This window comes from Melospiza melodia, chromosome 3 (genome assembly GCF_035770615.1).
Source record: "Melospiza melodia melodia isolate bMelMel2 chromosome 3, bMelMel2.pri, whole genome shotgun sequence".
Taxonomy (NCBI): domain Eukaryota; kingdom Metazoa; phylum Chordata; class Aves; order Passeriformes; family Passerellidae; genus Melospiza; species Melospiza melodia.
This window is the reverse complement of record NC_086196.1, coordinates 110,937,986-110,958,020: the sequence shown is the minus strand read 5'-3', so window position 1 is coordinate 110,958,020 and position 20,035 is coordinate 110,937,986. Positions and strand designations below refer to the sequence as shown.

Here is a 20,035-nt window from a genome sequence, read left to right as displayed (position 1 = left end):
GAGAGTTGTGGCTCAGGAAAAGAGGACACATGGGAGATACAACCCCAAATCCCAGGAGATCCCCTCTGCCCATCTCCTCCCAGCGCACACCTCCCCTTCCCATCAGGGACCACAGCAAGAGATCAAAGTCTGGTTCCATCGAGTGCTGTTTTACAACAGAGGTTTTCTTCCCACCATCTTGTTTTTCATCACCACCGGCTCTTTTTCAGGAGATTTTGAGAAATTTAGACCCCAATTTCCTCTGTGCTGCCCCCAGCAATGTAGCTGAGGCCACCCAAGTAAAAACTCTCCCACCTCTATGAAGCTGGGGGCTGAGCAGAGGCTTTGTCCCCGTGTTGGTGGGGTGGGTAAATGGCTCCTGTGGGCTCTTCCAGGATCTCTCTCTTACTTGGGTCCCAAAGGGAAGAACAGTCCAAAGATCAGAGCTGTCTGCATGAAACAAAATTCACATTAAAAAACAAATGAGAAAGAGAAGCTGAAGAAATAGGTTTTTCCAAAATACCATACATGCACAGGCACTGCCTGGTTTGTCTGGGAGCACTTTGGGTTTATCCCATGCAGCACTAAAGAGAGAGGAGGGCCAGGAGGAGCTTGAGACACAAAGCAAGGCTGAGATCTGGTTGGAAAACACTCAGTGGCACCACAAAGCTCCCTCTCCATGAGGAGATGCTGGGACAGGGGTGATGGCCCTGGGGATGGGATGGAGGCAATGGGATGGATGGCTGCTGGTCCCATGGCAGGGGACGGGATGGGATGCAGGCAGTGGCATGGATGGCTGCTGGTCCCATGGCAGGGGATGGGATGGGATGGAGGCAATGGGATGGATGGCTGCTGGTCCCATGGCAGGGGATGGGATGGATGTGATGGCCACCAGTCCCATGAGCATTCTTCCCCTGCATACACAGATCCAGACACAAGCTACTTTTCCCCCTGGGATTCCCATCTGCTACTGCAGAGAGATAATGGCTGCAACCCCCATATTTTTTTAATATTGAGTCCCTTGGTTCCCCCTTCCAGGGAAATGCCCTTATCCTTAATAAAGCAGGGAGAGAGGGCTCCTCTGGATGGGCACATGGCTGCATGGCAGCCTCATCCTCTCCCCACCACCACTAGGAGCTCTGGTTGATGTGGGCCTGGCTGAGACAATGCAAACTTTAACAGCTGATGGAGTAATTAAGCAAAGCCTCTCAATACAGCATCACTAATTAGACGAATCCTCCCTAAATTACCAGTAGTTCATGGCACCCTGTAAAATCCTTGTGTTATAGCCTTAGAAAACAATGACACTCAGCTGGCATTTAGCCACACAGCTCAATGGCAATTGCAAAGCACTTTGGATGTTCATGAGCCTTAAAAAAAAAAAAAAAATCTAAAATGTACATTTCCCCCAATGACTCTGCTCTGGGGTGTATTAAAAGCAGCACCTTGACTCAGCCTGCCACATAAACATCCTGCTGCCCCTGGACAGCCCGATGCTGTCTTCCTCCCAGGATGAGGAGCTGAATAAGAAGTGACAATCACAGCTCCTGCCCGCAGGAAAACAGGAAGCGCCAGAGCTGTACAACCACTCCAAACATTGTCCTACCTGCTCCACTCCTTGGGTGCAATGGGAACTTGCTTTCCCTTCCTTTCCACATTGCATAACTATTTCTGCTCCAGTGCTGCTCAGTCCCAGGATGCTGCTGTGTGGGGCCTTTGGCTTCTCCCTGCCTGCCCAAAGCCAGCCTGGTGCTCCCTGTCCAATGCACCAGGACAAATGCCCACCTTCCAAATCCACTGCTAACAGTGGCAGCGCTGAATGCAAGCACTGGAGGAGATGGAGATGGACTCAGGGTGCTGGGCAGATTGGCTCACCCACATCTGGCAGGAGCCAGAGTGAAGAAAATCCCAAATCCCACCAGAAAGCAGCAGAGTTGGCCAAATTTGGAAATGACCATAAGACTGAAGGAGGTGATCCTTACACATGGGCTCCAGCTCATGCATTGAAGTGCTGAACCTCATCCCTGAGAGTAAGATAGCCCTGTGTGTGCCCCACCCTCAAAGCAAGCTGGGCAGCCAAGGTTATCCACAGGCATAGAGAGGAGCTCTGGGAACCCAGAGATATGATGGAAAAGAGGCCACTCGCAGAAACCCCAGTTTATTCACAAATACCCACTGCCACCCTTGACTTTTTGGGTTGATTTCAAGGAATCCTTGTCCACTCAGTGCAATGCATCCCCAGCCAGCAGCCTGGCAGCCCTGCTCTCAGGACCATCCTTCCCAAAGATCAGAGACTTTCCACATTACATGATTCTCTAGGAACTGGGAACTTTGCTCCTTCTCCAACTGCTCCCATATTTCTGCTGAGAGACTGGCCCGAATTTGCTTACAAAACACAGATGTCATATGCAAGTTTCCAAACAAGAAGAAGGATAAGAAGGTTTCCTCTCCACTCTTGCTCTTCCTTTCCTCGCAGTGTAAAAACATCCCTTGCCAAACGAGGCAGGCCATCACTTCGCAAAGTTCACATTCCCACAAGGCAGGCATGAGGAGGAACAAGGGGGGGAACCCTCACATCAGTGCCCACGGGTCATGGTCACACAAGACAATACTTTGCAAAATTTGGAAGTGGGAGGAATGTGGGAAGGCTGGAGAGGAGGATGTTTATTAACCTATATCTCCAAAGGGTGTGTGTCCTGTGAGGAGAAAAAGGGAACCCAAGGCAATGTTGTTCAAGATACTGGTGGGAAAAAATCTGGAAATCCTTATTCAGGCAACCCTACTGCTGGTGTAAAGAAAAAGAAAATGGCTTTTTCTCACATTCATGGCAGTGAGGGTTTTCCTAAATTACGGGAAGCTTCGTGTGAATTCCCTAACTAATTCCCTTGTGCAATTGCATTAAATAGTAGGAAGTGAATGCATTTCCACACCTGACTCAGCCCCTGTGCCCAAAAAGGCTGTTGGCTCCCTACAAGCATATAGCACGAAGCCTTTCAGCTCAAGAACTGCAGTCTCAGCCTTGCTGCCTGTTGCTAAGTGGTGAATGGAAGGCATACAGGGGAAGCCCAGCAGTGAGTTTCAGTGTCTACAGAAACTTGAGAAAATTTTTTCAGCACCAAAAAAAAAAAAAAAAAAGAGAAAAAAAGAAAAAGAAGTCCCAGGGGGCAAGAAAAAATTAAAAGCACAATTTAAATGGCAGATACAAGTTAGAGCAAGGGGAGATGAAACCCTGACGTAACTTGGGAAGTTCAAGTTACAATGCAAAGTAAAGGGGGTTTCCCACTATTTCTTTCTGCCCCCCAGACAGAGAATGTCTCTTTGCTTTCACTTTATGACTGTCAAAGAAATCAGCTGCATTTCTCTCTCCCCTTTGCAGCTGCTCGCTGGGGTTGTGGTTGGGGCAGTCCCTGCCGAAATGTATAATCAAATTACGCAGGCCATTCACATCCACCCCGAACATCCCCAGCTCTGGCTGTAGGGGATTCTCCCAGATTTAGCTGCAGGGACACCTGCAGCAGGGTCTGGCCACAAGAGCTGGAGGAAACATCTCCTCCTCGCTGCAGAAAGGCAGTAAAAGGCACAAATGTGGCCAGGGCAGCTGCGAGGTTGATCCGCGAAGCCGCAGCGGGGAAGGGCGAGCAGGGCCCGTGTCCCTCGCCTCCCCCAGCGGCAGGCAGGGCAGGGCAGGGCTTCATCGGACACAGAGCACCCTCTGCTGGGAAAGCTATGGAGGAGAGCAAATCCTCCCGTGGCACAGCCCTCAAGAACCGCTGGCAGGAGGGTTTCCATCCCACAGGGTGGCTCCTGGACGAGAGGAGGGAGCAGCGCATGTGAGCTCACCCCCTTGTTTTGTATGATGGGGCCCCTGCACTGCCCGCTGTAAACGGCTGAAGGACACAAACAGTTCACCACTTCCAGTCCATGGCTCATCATGGACCTGCCACACGACACTGGCTGTGCCCTGTCACCTCCCCTGCCACAGCTGCTAGCTTAAAAGAGCCCCAGCAGCACCGAGGCATGAGCCGTGGCCCAGCACTCGCTTGCTCAGCCCCATTCCCGTCCCAGTCCCAGCTGCTCCCCACAGCACCATTCCCAAGTGGCACCTCCCTCCCTCGGTGCCAAAAGCAGCGAGAATTGGGAGTGTCAGGGGACCAGGGACATCTTTGCCTGTACAGAGTGGGGGATGCAGGGCCTGTTCCTCAGCACTGCCACGTGGCATGGCACAGACTCTGAATAGCATCTGCCTCAAAATCTCCCACGCTGTGTGCGCAGGCAGGCGGCACCTGCTGTGCCTCAGGCCATTTCCCTGCGCCGAGCCGCTGCCCAAACAGTACTTTAACCCAGCTCCGGCTGGGTGTGTTTAAATAAACACACGAGGTTCCCCGACACCCTTCCTCGGGTCCCGAGCTGCTCACAGCGCTCGGCACCCAGCACACCCCAGAAATGCGCTTCCTTCCCCGCCTCGGCCTCTCGGCCGCGCTGGCCATCACCGCCTTCCTCGGCTGGAGGCTGCTGCTCCGGAGCCCGGCCCGCAGGCACGGAGGTAAGGCCTGGCCACCCGGGCTCTGCATGTCCAGCAGCCTTTCTGTGCCCTGGAGCTTCTTCCAGAGGGTCCAGGTGGGCAAATGCCTGCAGGACAGAAAACACCCTTGGCGTGGTGTTTGAGGTTCCCTCCTTGCTGTGGCACCCTGCAGCTTTATGTTCTTAGTGGGGTCATTGATTTCAGGTGTGGTGGGGAAACAGGTGTCAGGCTGCTGGAGGGACCTCCCAGAACTTTTGTAATTAAAACTTTCATTGTTTTGTTGTGAAATGCTGCTGGGATGGCAGGAGGGAGTAGGGGCATTGGTGATTATTGCATTTCTTGCCTTAAAAATGCATCCTTCCCCTCCATTTCCCATCATTCCAGGGCAAAGTCATCACTTGATTTTGCAGACATTGTCATTCTGGGGCTGGGTGAGTCAAAGAGCAGCTTGGGATAGCTTCAGGCATCACTGTGTTCCTGATGTCCTGTGCCTAATTCTAACTGTGCTTCTCTGCTTTTACCTGTACAAGAGCCTCCTCAAATATTTAACTTTCCAAGGACCCAGAACAAACCATTGAACTGTCCCCCAGGGCTGCCAGATGCCTGCACTGAGCAGATGAGGCAGATGTGCTGCTGCTGCTGCTGAAGAAAATAAACTAACAAGGCAGGCATTAATCTTCCACATTCAAACCCACTCTGGCCTTTTCACATCAAAAATAAGACAAAAAAGCAAAGCTGAAATTTGAGAAATTAAACTCACTCTCATAGAGTCCTTGTATTTGCTTTTGCCTTTTATATTTGCTTTGTTGTCATCTCACTTCTCTTTGCTTTTTGCCTTTTATTTGCTTTTGCCTGTTTATCTACAAGAGAAAAAATTTACATATGGGAGTGATGCAAAAAATGATGTCATTTGGGTCCCTAAATCACCCCAAGCCATTCAGAACAATCTCTTACTCACATATACCTGGTAGCTGATCTTAACCTATTAACAGATGCAAAAGGGTTTCCAGGACATCATGTATTTGTAGCTACAAACCAATTTACTACTGCCTGGTCTCTCAAAATAGTTTTGACTCTTTGGTAAACTCATCTCTGTGATATCCGGCTGCAAGCAAGGAGTTAAAAGCAAAAATTATTATTTAGTGGAGAACTGGGCCTGCAGAATAAATCTGTGCTTTAGAGCCATCCTCAGGCATGGTGATTTGAGGAAAGGGGGGTCTGGGTGGCCACAATCTCACATGTTCATGGGGACACAAACCCATTTCCCAGCAAAGCCAAGCTCTTTGCCAGACAGGGCTGGTCTCCCTGCTCCTACCCATTTCATCCACGCTGAATCCTTCCCCACTGGAATAACAGGAGAAGAGCCTGCAACAGCACTGTGTGCTCAGGGTCTCACTCAGGGCACTCTGTTCTTTCCTCACCCCCATCTCCAAATGCTGTTTCCCAGGTGACGTGGCCCCCAAGGCAGAGGAGGGCTTCACTTTGACACTGGACACCTTCCTTCACGTCCAGCAGCTCAGGAAGAGGAGGCTGAGAGCTTTCTGCAGCCGAGAAAGCAAAGTCACCACAGCGCCAAGCAGCCGGGATGAGAGAGCCTCCCTGCTGCCGAGCCTGAGGGTGAACACCAGGCTGGACCTCCTGTACTGCCAAGTGCCATCAGCAGGGGTGGAGGAATGGCACCAGCTTTTGGAGAAGCTGGAGGAGGAAAATGTGACACTGCCAATGCTGCTCCCCTACCGCCGGCTGCAGGCTAAGGAGACGCGGCTGAGCGAGTTCAACCAGACGGAGAGAAAGGCCATGCTGGGCTCTTACACCAAAGTGCTCTTTGTCAGGGACCCTTTCCACAGGCTCATTGCCACCTTCCTGCAAGGCATGGGCATCAACCCATCCTTCAGCAGCTTCGTCCAGGAGGTCCTAGACAGTGCAAAGAAGCATGAAGCTTGGAAACCGCTGGTGAGCCTGTGCCAGCCCTGCCTCGTGCAGTACGACTACGTGGTGATGTTTGGCTTCCTCAGGCAGGAGCTGGGCCACCTGCTGCACCGGGCTGGGCTGCCTGCAGGCAGCCTCCTCCCCGAGCTCACCGACAGCCAGGTGCAGTGGACCTACAGGTGGCTGTCAGAGCAGATGTTCAGCGAGCTGTCTGCCCAACAGAAGCAGCAGCTCTCTCATTTCTACCGCTGGGACCTCGCTGCTTTCCCATTTTCCAGCAGTTTCCTGGCAGACCATCCCAGCACTGCAGAGACCTGGCAGAAATAGCCTGCATGGAGGGAGGAACTGTTTCAGGGAGCATTAAACCAAAAGCAGGTGCTTCAAGATACTGACAGGTCTTTGCTTCACAGGTGTTTGCAGTGAGTTTTTCCATGTCACAGTCCAAAAGACTCAGAGAGCTGAGACACAGCAGTGCCAGGGACAGGGGATCAATGTGGTTGAATCATGTTTAAATGCAACAAGAGCAGGCACTAGGGAAACCTGTGGCACTGGACTTGGAAAACTGCATGAACTGAACTGTGATGGGATAAACCCAGCAGTTTGGGGTAGGGTGGGTTGGACCTGCTGCAGACCACTGTAGCATCACACACACTGTGCCTGTGCTGGTATTTCCTTTTCTGGGCTCCAAGAAGTTTGGCATTGGCTTCTTCCTGACAAATCTTCCCACTCAGGTACAAGATGTACTCCCAGAGGAGCACATCACCTGGAGGCTGAGATGTGACCCAGGGTGGCAGACCCTGCTGGCAATGTTCCCAATCTTTTCATACTCAGGGAAGGTCAAGCCCAGCCCATCATTTGGTCTGTTCTGTTCTGTGTGAACTGTTCCTGTTTTACAGCCTCATCTCCTCTGTGTGTGGGCTCAAGTGCGCCCTGGGGATGGGACCCAATGCTTGCTCCATTCACAGGTTTTGAGTTTGGCTCCCCTCCTTCCAGGGCTGACTCCAATGGGCCAAGTCCAGCATTCAGCTTGGTGCATTAGCCCTGAGACAAGAAGTGCCAGTGTGGAGCAGGTACACAGCACCAGACAGACTGCCTCCCACCTGTGTCAGCAGCTGCTGGGCCCTGTGAAGGTGGCTAGAAGCATCAGAATGCATCACTGTGCTGCAGTGGAAAACAGGATGTGGCTACTACAGGCTGCTGCTGGCAGAGAAGCACAAGGACTGACTCTGCTTTCTTTTGGACACGGTGCCAGCGTGGCCAGACAGAGGCCCAGTCACTGCAGCTGGCTCACAGCTCCATCCAGCTGGGCAGCCCAGAGCAAGGACCCGCCCTCTCCCTGCTTTGGTCACCGAGCTGATCTGACGCACAGGCCCTGGGAAAGCTCCATCTTGGTCAAGCAAACACCAAGGATGAGCTGTCTAGATTTCAAATCCTGCCAGACTCTGACCATAGCATACTTGTTTCCAGAGTATTTAGCAGCTTTATTTTGCGACGTTGTGACATTCACAGAGAATTCCACGTACATTCATGGTACCGTTTTGACAGTGCTCATTAAAGAACGTTAGTGAAAACTGTTGATTAGAACTGACCTAAAACAATTACCAGAATCTTTGCCTCCCTCTCTCACAGAAGGCCATGCAATTAATAGCATTAAAACATCAGATCAGCTGGGCTCCTTTCACACTCCCACACACTCTCCAGCTGCAGTAATTACTATTTAAGCGCCGTTATTGTGCGCAGTACTTTACAGTCTAGCAAGATGGCATAGTTCCTCTTCTGAGACAGACTTCTGGAGGAAGAAAAGCTGCAAATTTCCAATTGTATGCCATTAAATTAGAGTCTTGCATCCATGCTTTATTTCACTGGAAAGTACTAGCAAAGGAACATTTTTCTCGTCATGAGTAGTTTTCCCTCCAGTGACAGTGAGCTGAGACCCCACACAGTGAAATGTAGTGTGAGGAGATGGGACACAGCACCTGGCAGGGGACAGGGGTGTGCACTCAGGGCAGGAGAGCTGCTCCCCACAGCTTTGTAGTGCAGAGCACACCTCAGATCGGGGATCTTCTCTTCCTGCCAGCCCTCCCCAGTGGGTCCCAGTCCTTTCCTAAGGTGTCAGGCACTTAGTTCCATGAAAACAATGTATGATATGTTCAGACATTGAGAGGTGATATGAAAACCTCAGCTTCATGTTCCTTTGAGTCCCACAGCACAGGCAGGTAGCACAATGATCTTTCTGTAAATTCCTGTTAAGCTCCAAGCTTCCCTATTCCCTACACCCTCACAATCAGTTGCTGTCATTCCTTTGCAACCCTGATTTTATACCACTGCCATCCCCAGGTGTTTGATTTCATTTGCATTCAGTTCCAGTGCACTCCAAAAGGCAAGTGTTTCCTCTCTCCACCATCTGGGTGAGGGTATCAGGAAGGCCAAGGCTGCTGCCTGGCAAAGAGTGGCTCACTGATGCTGCAGCAAAACTGGCTGCACAGATCTGCTCTGAAAAGCCTGCTCTGACCACTGCACATACACAGAACCTGGCAAATGTGCTTCCAATAAACTCACAAAGGAAATAGCAAACAGAGACTTGATACATCTAATTAAAAATAAATCCACCTGACCAGGCAGTCACTGTGACTCTGTCAGACACTCACAAACCCATCCTGAAATGATGAAAACTCCAAAAGCAGGGAGAGAAAGATCAATTATTCATCCTGCTAGTGGCATCCCAGGACCATCACAAGCAGCAGGCCTATTGTGAACACTGGCAGCTTTCCCCTGGGATGGCACTGGGAGCTCCTTGATATCCCACTCTGCCTTTGTCTCCATGCTCTGCTTTAACACACAACACCTTTGTATTTCTTCCCATCCTGGTCTGAAGGAGCATGTCCAGCAATCCCACAGGGTGGAATTCAGCTGATACCAATCTACCTTACAGACTTAGTATTTTGCATCCCTCCCTGGACAACCAAGAATGTGGACACACAGGCTCCAATAGCTGTTCTGGCACATGAATTATCACATTCTCTTCCCTAAGAGGTTTTTTATATATTACCAGCTTTCAGGAGAAAACAAAAATGTGTTCTTGCCCAGTACCTCAGAGCTTAAGAAACTCCAAGTATCATATTTCAATTAACAAAACAATTACATAGCAAGCCCAACAGGCACAAAGTACTTCCTGCGACTCACATGTACAAATTCCCTTTTTCTAGATGGTAGATCCATAATATGTTGAGTTGAGAAATAAATCTACACCTTTACAAGCAATATACCCTGGAGTGCATAAAAAATATTTCACACTGAGCACAGATTGTCCAGTCCTAAGATGAAGGCCAATTTTAAGAAGTTTGTATGAGAGCAGAATTTTATGTAAGGAGTTACATCCTCTTGCACCATACTTTTTTGATGGCCCTGGGAGTGCAAAAAGAGAAAAAAGACATTTTCATAAAGCAGTAGGCCAGAAAAACAGATAGAAGTTTGCAAATGATAAGCAGGCACAGTATGTGGCTGACACCATCTAGAGATGACATGGTGCTCCAGTGTTGAACCTGACAGTGACAAAACCTGTCAAGGAGGGATGCCCAGCTCTAAATCCAACATGAAAAATGTATTTAATCCAGATGACACCAGGTCATCACATAGCCAGCACAGTTTTCAGACAAGCACTCCCTACAGCAAAATGTATCCATTCTCTTACGTTCAGCAGAACTAAGAAATCTCCTGAAAAGAAGGCAAGGCCATGACAGCAAGGGATTTACCCTAGAGGGCACCCAGAGGCAGCTGATCCCCAGCTGTGCCCAACCTCCTTGCTTAGGCTGGTGTAAATTACCTTGGGAACATCGATGAGCAAGCTCCTCTGTTACTCCAAGGTCTCTGATGTCCTTTCCTATTTGAAGGATGGGGAGAGAAGTGGAGGTGTGAGATGGGAAAAATCTGTGTCAAACAAAGCAGCATCTTGCTGGAAGTAGTCTTGGTATATTTAGTTTTTATCTTTAATCAGAGAAGACAAGGTAGCACTTGAACTAAAATCTCATTAAAGCCCAGGTGCAGTCATTGAACAAGCAACAGTCATTGAACTTGGGGTAAATCAGTTGTTGGTCACATTTTAGCCTTTTCCTATGAAACTCTTTTGTTACACAGGTAAGACCATCTTCATTAGCCATCACCAAAAGTCCTGCTCATCTTCCTCTAGGATATAGCTGGCTTTGTGTGCAGAGGGGGCACAGCAGGGTCCAGCCCTCAGCACCTTTTAACACCTTCCCCCATCTCAGCTAGAGGACTCTATGTCTGGGACCAACACATTTCAGTCCTTCTTGGCATAGCAGCACCAGTGATACATCTTTTCCCCATAGCAGGAAAAAGAAGAAACAGCCACTCTGCTATTTCACATTGGCTGGTGAGATGCATCCTTGCAGCAATTTTATATGAAATCTGTAAGATTTTTCAATTACACCTGGATAACATCACTTTCAACTTAGTCTTCATTTGAATTTACATCACAGCTATAATCTGGCAGCAATTTCCTCTCATAGAGAAAATAATGATTGGACAATTAAATGTGAAAGCTCCATGAATCAGTGGGTGAGCCACATGAACACAGGTTGGTTTTTCTTCTCCATCATAGTCCTACTGCCTTGTGGTTCCTCTGATGTAAGCTCAGTTTCAGCAGAGTTTGCTCCTCAAACTTTCCTCCTACACACGCACACACCATGGCTTAAAGGTCCCTGGCTCAGCAGAAGGGCACTATAAAGAGAAAAAATATTTGAATTAGCAACAAATGAGGGTCCTGTCCAGCGTTCAGCATGTCCCACTGTGCTGCTTTTTTTTTGTGAAGATAGGAGCTGCTATCCCAGTTTTTCCAAACACAGAGATGTCACTCTCATGGCACTTCTGTTAGGGGCCTGATAGTTCAGCCCTGTGACAACACCATGACAGAGCAGCCCAAGAGGAACCAGTGACAGGGATAACTCCTGCACTCCTTCAGAGCAAGTCCACAGCTCTAAGGAGACTCCTGTGGCCATAACATTCAGAAGAAGGGAGTATTTGAAGAAACACTTTTCTCCCCCTCCTTAGCTGAGGGATACCACTAAATCACACCATGGCCCTCACTATATGAGATGATTCTGTGAGAGATGATGGTCAGGAGCATCAGGAGAAGCAGCCAGTGTTCCACACACACCACTTGGGGAATGGAATGGACTGAACTTCAGGGATACTGTACAGCCCTTCCTGCAGTGGGAGCCCTGGCAGTGCTGGCCTGGGGATTTGGCTCTCAGCTGATGGCATGGCAAATGAAGGATAATACCCATGAAACAAAACCCATCTGCTGGAGCAGGGACCCAGCCTCCCCATGCTGCCCTAACCCCAGCCCTGGGTCCCTGTGACTTGCAGGCACACTGCCAGGGAGCAGACTGGAGAGCAGGGCTGTTACCATTTTGGTGAAGATGTCCACACAGGCATTGCGGATCCTCTCTGGGGTGGCAGGGCTGTCCAGCCTGAATGACTCTGTCAGGCCAGAGTCCTTCCTTGCTGAGTAGATGGCATCTTTAATGGCATAAAACACTGAGGCAGACAGGAACAGGGGTGGCTCTCCCACAGCCTAGACAAAGCACAAGCAAGAGTGAGCCTTTGCCTTCCAGATGGGAACCTCAGTCTACCAGATGTGCTCAGTGAGGAAACATGATGCTAAAACAACCTCCAGTGTGCCAGGTGTGATCAGTGAGGAAAGACTGAGCTAAATCAACCCTCAGTCCATTTAAAGAAGAAACAGGAAGAAAACACAAGCTTCATCACACAGCAAAGCCACTTCAGTTCTGTCTAATGGACAATCAGGGCAGCAATGTGCAGGTTACTTCAGTCCTTGCTAACTAGAAAGGATAGTACACACATTTATGATAAGAAACATAAAAACATCCTGACCTCAGAGTAACCACAGCATGATGAGATGAACTGTTTAGACACATAGGATCATGATTTTATCCCACAGTGTTATGGGGCAGTAAGAGGCCCACAGACCTCACAGGCATACCTTGGATGAGTAAACTGCCTTGCTGTTGGGGCAGTCACGGAGAAGGGACACGTTGAATTCTGTTGGGATGTCTCCAAATGCTGGGATTTTGTACATGCCAGGCCCTCGGGTGTACAAGTTCCCTTCAGGAGAGTAACGCAGCTCCTCCATGGTGAAGAGCCCAATGCCCTGGACAAAGGCTCCTTCTATCTACAAACACACCCAAACAAGGTTACAGGCTCTGTTGTTGTTCTTCTCTGCACAAGGACAAACAGTGATGACATCCAACAGGGTTTTCAACCCTTCCCACCTGACTCAGATCCCGCTTTTTATCTCTAAACCCTTGTCCCTTCTGCTGGGTACAATCTTTGCACAATTCCTGTGTTCCCACATAAATGTGGCTGCATTGCCCTGGCAGGTGAAGCAATTTACAAATACACGCAAACAGATTTTCTGTAAACACAGGACAGGAATTTTCTGATGAAGCAACAGAAAAAAAATAAAATCAATGATAAAATATTGATTTCTTCCCAGGCAGGTGAACATTGAATGAGTTGAACTTGCTGATATATCAAAGGACAAGTAGACTAAAAGGACTGAATATGAAACATCTAAAGACAAACTATTTTATGCTTTCTATTTCAGTATAAATGCTTTCCTAAGTGCTGCGTATTATCAGGTCAGCAGCACAGACACCTGCAAAACCACTCCCATATCCATTTAAGTACTAAAAAACTTTGCATATTTTTTCTACTGTAAATTTTAGGGGAAAAAAATATTACAAGAAGAGGATGTGCTTGAACAACACTGCACAAAGCAGCTCTGCTCTCTGTGCCCACTCAGGTATCTGACAGCCAGAGCAGTCACAAGCATCCATTGACCCATCTCTGTGTACTTGTATTCCTGCACTCATGGCACATCCTTTCTCTCCTGTGCCCCCAGATCCTTTGCAGCAATTTGTGGAAGGACACAGGAATTGAAGACGCCTTTGACAGGCTCCATTTAGCCCATCTCTCAACTCCCAAACCTGAATGACAGGCTGCAAAGACAAAAATCCCTCTCTCCCCTTGGACACTTCCAAAAAAAAACTCTTTCAGAAAAAAACGTCACTTTCAAGGAAATTTCATTTTAGCTGTAGCGGAGCTTTGCAATTCATGCTCTCCTGTCATCCCAAATCCTGCAGCAGTTTCATTTGAGTTACACCATATCAACATCTAGAGTTAGCCAGTGAGCTAAGATGGCTAGATAAGTACACATCTAACAATTCACTTATTGGTCTGTCAAACAACCCTGGTTTTATTACCTTTATCTGCTAAGAGATAGTGTGGTTATTACTGCACAAAATTTTGAAGTAATCTTGTGCCTGCCCAAGGACTTTGCAAGATAAGTGACTGGTCCAACTTCCTATTGAGAATTCTACACAGCAGCAGCTGGAGGACAGAATCTGCCACCCTAACTCTTTGTGCAGGAGAATTTTCACTAAATTTAATATTGACAGATAGGAATATAAATATCAGGTGTGGGATTTAGCCTGAAAAAAACATCAGTGGGGTGGTAACTGAATATCCTGTAGTCTTATTATCCAAGGCAAAATTCCCCAAACCCTAACAGAATATTTCCCTATGTAATTCTGTGCCAAGTTAAAAAGGGTGTGTTTGCAAAGGCCCATCCTGGAGAGGGTAAATAAAAAGAAAGGCCTGAGAGCAGTGTGATTGCCTTAACACGATGGAAAAAGCTATACTTTTCACTTACCTGTCCTATATCTATGGCTGGGTTCAGACTGGTACCAACATCCATGACAATGTCTGTACGAATGTTCTAGAGAACAGGAATAAAGGGTGAATCAGCACAGATCTCTGGAACTGGTCCACCATGGTCTCATGTGAGGAAGAGTGTCCAAACACTATCCCACATAATCATATCTCACAGCTGAACTTCTCATACTGATTTTTAATCTGAGTTCACGCCAAAAGTAATTCAATGGAACTCACTGCAGTTTTCCCCAGAAAACTGGGGACCCAGTTAATATTAATGCCAAGATCCTGGTATCAGTGGCCTGTAGCTCAGCATAACCAGCTAGGTCAGATCCTGATTTCATTTTTTTTTTCTTTCTTTCTTTCCAGAAGTCTTCAGTGTTATTTTTAATGATTAACTCATTTCCAGGATGTTTCTGTACTTTTGTGCCAGCACAGTGCTGCTATCTCTTACTCAAGCAAATCCAATAACTTTTGCAATCATTCATTAAGCCCCAGATCCCCAGAGGGTAGATAATTATTGTTTTATTACACTTTACGGATTGCTGCACTGTGGAACAGAGGAGTTAAGAAATTTGCTGAAGGTCACACCAGACCAATGACAGAGCCAGGAATGGGCTGACACCCAGTATTTGTTCTGTTTCACTGCTGACCCCTCACCTTGTGGTCACCTGTCAGGCAATCTATCTCAACCTCAGAGCAGGCAACTCCATAGCTGAAGTAGGAGAATGGTTTCCCTTCGTTCTTTTCAAAGTTGTAGCCAACTTCAGGAATTCTTGATACAAAGAGAAATAAAACCACATTTAATTTCATTTAAAAAACCCAAATATAACTACATTGCTACTTAACAAAATCCTTATTCAGTTTTGTTTCATTCCTTCTGTCAAGCCCATGCAGAAATTAAAAGTGTAAACAACTATAAAGAGAAATCTGCTTAATCTACTCTGTATTCCAAAACCTGATTGAAACTATCAAACTGTTTTAGCCATCTTTATTTGCCCATAAATCTCAGGGTTTGTGATGACTATTATCTACCAATCCAGTGGAAAATAATTTGTTTTTAGAGTGCAGTTGAATTTTTCTTTAAGGCCATTAAACTTCAGAACATAGTTAAGCTGAAGCAGAAACTCTATTAAGCTTAGAACTGATTTTAAGCACAGTTAATGGCAAATTTGACTACTTAAACTTTATCTGAAAACTGGTTTATTAAAATGCTGGCAAGTCACTTGGTTAAGAGAAAAAATACATTTCAGGGATGCAACAGAAACTAACACATTATGTATTTTAGCCCTAAATAGGTTCTTCTCAACACTATGCTTATTTATTAATGTCAACCCCTCTGCCTTAAAGATGATGGATCTCTGCTTTCCTCCAGCAGTAAAGCTGACTAAGAGAAGTGCCTCATTTCAGAACTACACAGGGTCCAGCAAGAGTCTGAAGTGGGAGAACACTGCTGGAAACACTGGTATCTGCTCCTGCCACAAGAAACAGGATTTTCCTCAAGGACAACCCTTGTCCTCTCTTATCCTGCATGGCAGTTCTAGTGCAAAACTAGGCCACAAGGCTGACACAGACCAGAGCCCCAGGCAAAGCTCTGATTTCATTAATGCCTTTTCAGCCCAAGGTCAGCTGGAATGAAGTCAGATCTACTCCAGATTTACTTGCCCTCAGAGCTGTGCTCCATCAGGAATCAATTCTCCCCAGCCAAGAGGCTGTTAACCTCAGCTTATCACTTGTAGGTAGGAAAGGGAATGCAGCTTTAATTTAGAGCAGTTACAGGGGGCTGGGGGCTGTAAATCTTCCCAGAATTTCCCTGGATGCAATCCATGCACTTGAGTCAGTGCCTCTGCAGTGGGAATTTTCACTCACCTATAAAAGCCCGTGGCTGACAGGCTGACACAGCTCTCATAGGCGGTTTTAATCTGGCAACATGAACAAAAGTTTGAAAACAGTGAAATGTAAAACCAGCTCGTTCAAAATAACTGCACAAAAACATTTCCAGGAGGCCTCAAGCAGCAAATGTCCAGTGACAGACAGCTGTCACACTACCCAACTCCAGCACTGCCAAATCATGATTGCAGCTGCTTCCCCAAACAGCCCCATCAGCAGCTACCAAGGGCAGAACTCGAATCACTGGCAGAGGATGAGAGCTGCTTGTGTTTGTTTGTCTCTCAGCTACGGGTTAGACTTTTAGCCTCAGGGACAAAGGTTAAATTGACAAGTCATCTTGACTTTAGTGAGGGAAATTCTACCCTGACTTCCAAATCCCAAAGTCAAAACTCCTCAGATGAAGAGCAGCGCCTTACAGCCCATCCATCTCTTCTCATTGAGGGGACAGATACTGCAGACAAGGAGCACTATAGGGGCTGAATAGCAGCTTAACAAGAGCTGTTTATGCTACAGAATCCCTTCATTAAAAATCAGGTTTCCTTGGGAAAAGGAAAGGTCCTTTCCTGTCCAAGACTGTAGTCTGACCACAAAGATAAACATAACCACTCGAGACTTTTGTCTGATGAAGTTTGTCACAGGCAGGCCCCAAAATCTGGAGAAATCCCAGGATTAAATTAATAACTGATGTCTTGGGGATGACCTCTTGTAAGTTTTAATTACTTGGAAGTCTGTGCCAGGTTTGTGTTTCACTGTCTTTGCTCAAATCTATGCTAGCAAGGTGCAGAAGGCCTGGAGGACACACCTGCACACATGGTTTGCCAATTAAAACAATCTCTGACAATGCCCATTTGTCTCATGACAGACACAAACAGCTTACCCAGTCTTCCCAGGATCCTTTGGGATTAGACTGCTTGATTGGCTCGAGTCTTTTTAGGATAGTCTGACATGCATTCTAGAAACAAAGAGTGAGAAGAAATACTTTAAGATTTGAATAGCCAGCTCATGGTATTAAGAGCCCTCTAAGAGTTTTACAGAACCTTGTATTTAAATCAATATTGCCTTCCGGACTTTGGCAAATCATAAAAAGGAACAAAATTTACTAATGGATGTCTTGCTACATAGGAAGAAATGTTGCCTGAAAAGGATTTTAAAGGAGATTGGCTGTGCTGATAACAGAAAGGAATCCCAAATTCAGCTCAGAACTTTCTGGACCATGACACAAAATATAAGAAGTCTGCTCATTTATACATTAACTTAATCTGTACCCTATCTGTACAGGACAGCTCAGCATAGCTTACAAGACGATCCCTTAACACTGAATGAACAAAAAATTTCTTCCCAAAATATAACCTACTCAGATAAACTGTGCAGAGAATAAAAACAGCCTCATTATTTTACTTTGCAGGATTCACTTCCCCTTGTCTTTTAAACTGAGAATGACCAGTACTAAATTCTTCTTTTAAAATGGAAAAATCACATACCCAGAAAATATATACATCGGTAACTCCACCATGGCAGGCAGCCACGACCATGCCATTGCTACAGCAGAACATTTGCTCTGAGCTGATCAACACTTAGAGCTGGTGGAGAACAGCTCTCAAATCATTTGCTATTAACACATGCAGCAAAATACATTTGTTACAGATAAGGCTGTATTAATTACTTTGAAGCTGGGTATTTAAATGGATGCTTTGTTCTGCTCATTCTGAGCAATCCCAAATACTCTATTTTTAGAACTACCAAAGGACTGAAGGAGACTTTCAAATAACTTGAAAAAAATATAGTAATTCACCATCTAATGCCAATGCTATACCAGGTAACGTTATGAGACATCCTTACACTATAATTGCCTTTTGATGGTTTTCTTAAGCAACAAGAGACAAATACAGGGCAGCTTTCCATGCCCTGGAGCCCTCCCTTGCCACCCAGTGCTGTGAATAACTCAGCTCCCGTACATAGACGGCCATTCCGTTGATGTCCGCGCTGACGGAAGCGGCTGTCGGGGACGTGTTTGGGACAGTGTTGGTGCTGGTCTCACTGATGTAAATTTTGGAGGTGGGGACTCCCAGGGCCCTGCTAGCAACCTGTGAAGCAAACAAACAATTGGTAAGCAGCACTTCTTATCCATGAGCATTGCCAGTCATTGCTGGCACTGCCGGGATCAACACTGCAACCTGTACCCTCTCCCACCATAAATTTCATTTTTCCTGCAGACTGAGTTGTTCCAGTGACTGAGATCTGGCCAGGACATTGTTATATTTGAATTTCACAGACTGATTGTGTGTGAGCACACACACTTCTGCCACAATGACAGACATTCACTTCATTATTATGAGACCAAATTCTTTCCTCAGCAGTTAAAAAAAATCAGAAGATCAAAAGCCCTATGAGATTTTCCTGTCATTGTCCTGCCAAAGGAATTTTGCTCCCTTAAGCCTTTTTAACTTCAAAAGCACCAGCATATGCAGATATACGTGTTTTCAATACAACTAATTTTTATATGAAATGGATAGAAACTGTACCTTTATGAGGTGAACTGAAATTGCCAGAGTAGTTAAACTGTGAGCATGACCTGCATTATTTACATAATGACATTTAAGATGATGAAGAATCTAATTCTAATACTCAATTGTGATAATACTCTGGAAATCTAGCACTGCTGCTCAAACAATGGAGAGGAATCAGTCCTGATTTGTTACTCTCTGCATGCACACGGAGGAAGTGTCAAGGTGCCTGAGGCAATGCTGTAAGGAAAGTGTAATTGTCCTGAAAAGACATCTTATTCAGTTAAGCCCAAACTCATTATTACCTGAATCATTTTGGTGTGAAGTCCTTGACCCATCTCAGTCCCACCATGTGTAAGTAACACAGAGCCATCTGTATACACATGGAGCAGGGCTCCAGCCTACAACAGGGAACATTAATCATCATAAATTAACTAGTGCAGTACTTAGCAGGCTACAGAGAGAATTCATTCAGAACTAGACTGAGGTTGTGCTTTGGCTCAACTAAAGCCACTTGTTTACACTTGAGATGAGTTTGGCTTAGTCTCACCAACTCACTAGATGCTCCAGTGACATAACGAACCCCAGTCAGTATTTTCAGCTCAGAAAGCAGATGAAATAATCCAATCCTGCCTCTGTGGAACACAGATCCACCCTTCACCTCAACTTTCCAACACCACTGACAGTTCATCAAATCAGCTCAATCACAGGAGCAATATTTCTGCTATTGAGGAAGGCAGGAAAATCAACCTAACACAATACCATGGAAATGCAGCTATATTGTGGTTTCTTTTGGACAGTATAAACTGGAAACTGTTGTGGTGCTCATTTTGGCTTGAAAAATGTGTGCTCTTTCTTAACTAATTCACTACTTCTTCAAGGAGCTCCAGTTTGGTACAAATGGAGGAAGGCCTGGGGGAGGCAGCATAAATCCAGCTCTCTAGTGAAAAGGCAAATGACATTTACAGACCTGGTTCAGAAATGGGACAGTGAAACTGATGCCAAATTTGGTAGGAATGATGCTCATCCCTCTCTTTTTCCAGCGGTTCTGCCTGCAAGGAAAGAACATTATTCATACACCCATGAGCTTTTTATCATAAATCAATACTGTGCTTCCCTCTGACTGTGCACCAAATGGAAATTAAACACCTGACTGTGATAAAGACTGAGTTCATCACTAATTTGTATTAAAGGCTTCCTTTGTGTGTTCTGACCAGAGGAAATTGCAACTGAAGATGCTTTCTGCATGCATTATAGAAACAGTTGTCCATACTATTAACTGTTCAGTTGTGTATACAAGCCAACTAAAAAAGTCTATGAGGCAGAGGAAAGCATAAGCAGATTGCTTTGATAGTCATGTGAAAATCCTAGCTGGACTTAACAGACCCCCTCTTCTTTGCTACAGCTCACTTACAAAATCACATCATGCTGGGTCTGATTGTGGCCCTAATTATGC

The 20,035-nt window shown here is 46.4% G+C and overlaps 2 protein-coding genes across 2 annotated transcripts in view; one reads left to right on the top strand and one right to left on the bottom strand.

The window, feature by feature from the left end:
- The first annotated feature begins 4,422 nt into the window (after nucleotides 1-4,422).
- Nucleotides 4,423-8,276, top strand: LOC134416601 (carbohydrate sulfotransferase 8-like). Its single transcript, XM_063153361.1, has 2 exons — nucleotides 4,423-4,522; nucleotides 5,949-8,276. Exons 1-2 carry the CDS (start codon nucleotides 4,423-4,425, stop codon nucleotides 6,755-6,757), a joined length of 909 nt encoding a protein of 302 aa, XP_063009431.1. The 3' UTR covers nucleotides 6,758-8,276.
- A 2,103-nt stretch (nucleotides 8,277-10,379) lies between these two features.
- The window catches only part of XDH (xanthine dehydrogenase), a 48,355-nt gene continuing 38,699 nt past the window's right edge, over nucleotides 10,380-20,035 (bottom strand). Inside the window, exons 28-37 of the mRNA XM_063152610.1 lie at nucleotides 19,550-19,631; nucleotides 18,885-18,980; nucleotides 18,031-18,159; nucleotides 16,953-17,027; nucleotides 16,055-16,107; nucleotides 14,846-14,960; nucleotides 14,184-14,249; nucleotides 12,453-12,641; nucleotides 11,856-12,023; nucleotides 10,380-11,167 (exon numbers count right to left, since the gene is read on the bottom strand). Coding sequence (XP_063008680.1) covers nucleotides 11,117-11,167; nucleotides 11,856-12,023; nucleotides 12,453-12,641; nucleotides 14,184-14,249; nucleotides 14,846-14,960; nucleotides 16,055-16,107; nucleotides 16,953-17,027; nucleotides 18,031-18,159; nucleotides 18,885-18,980; nucleotides 19,550-19,631 — 1,024 coding nt within the window. The 3' untranslated portion in view covers nucleotides 10,380-11,116. The remainder of the gene's footprint in view (nucleotides 11,168-11,855; nucleotides 12,024-12,452; nucleotides 12,642-14,183; nucleotides 14,250-14,845; nucleotides 14,961-16,054; nucleotides 16,108-16,952; nucleotides 17,028-18,030; nucleotides 18,160-18,884; nucleotides 18,981-19,549; nucleotides 19,632-20,035) is intronic.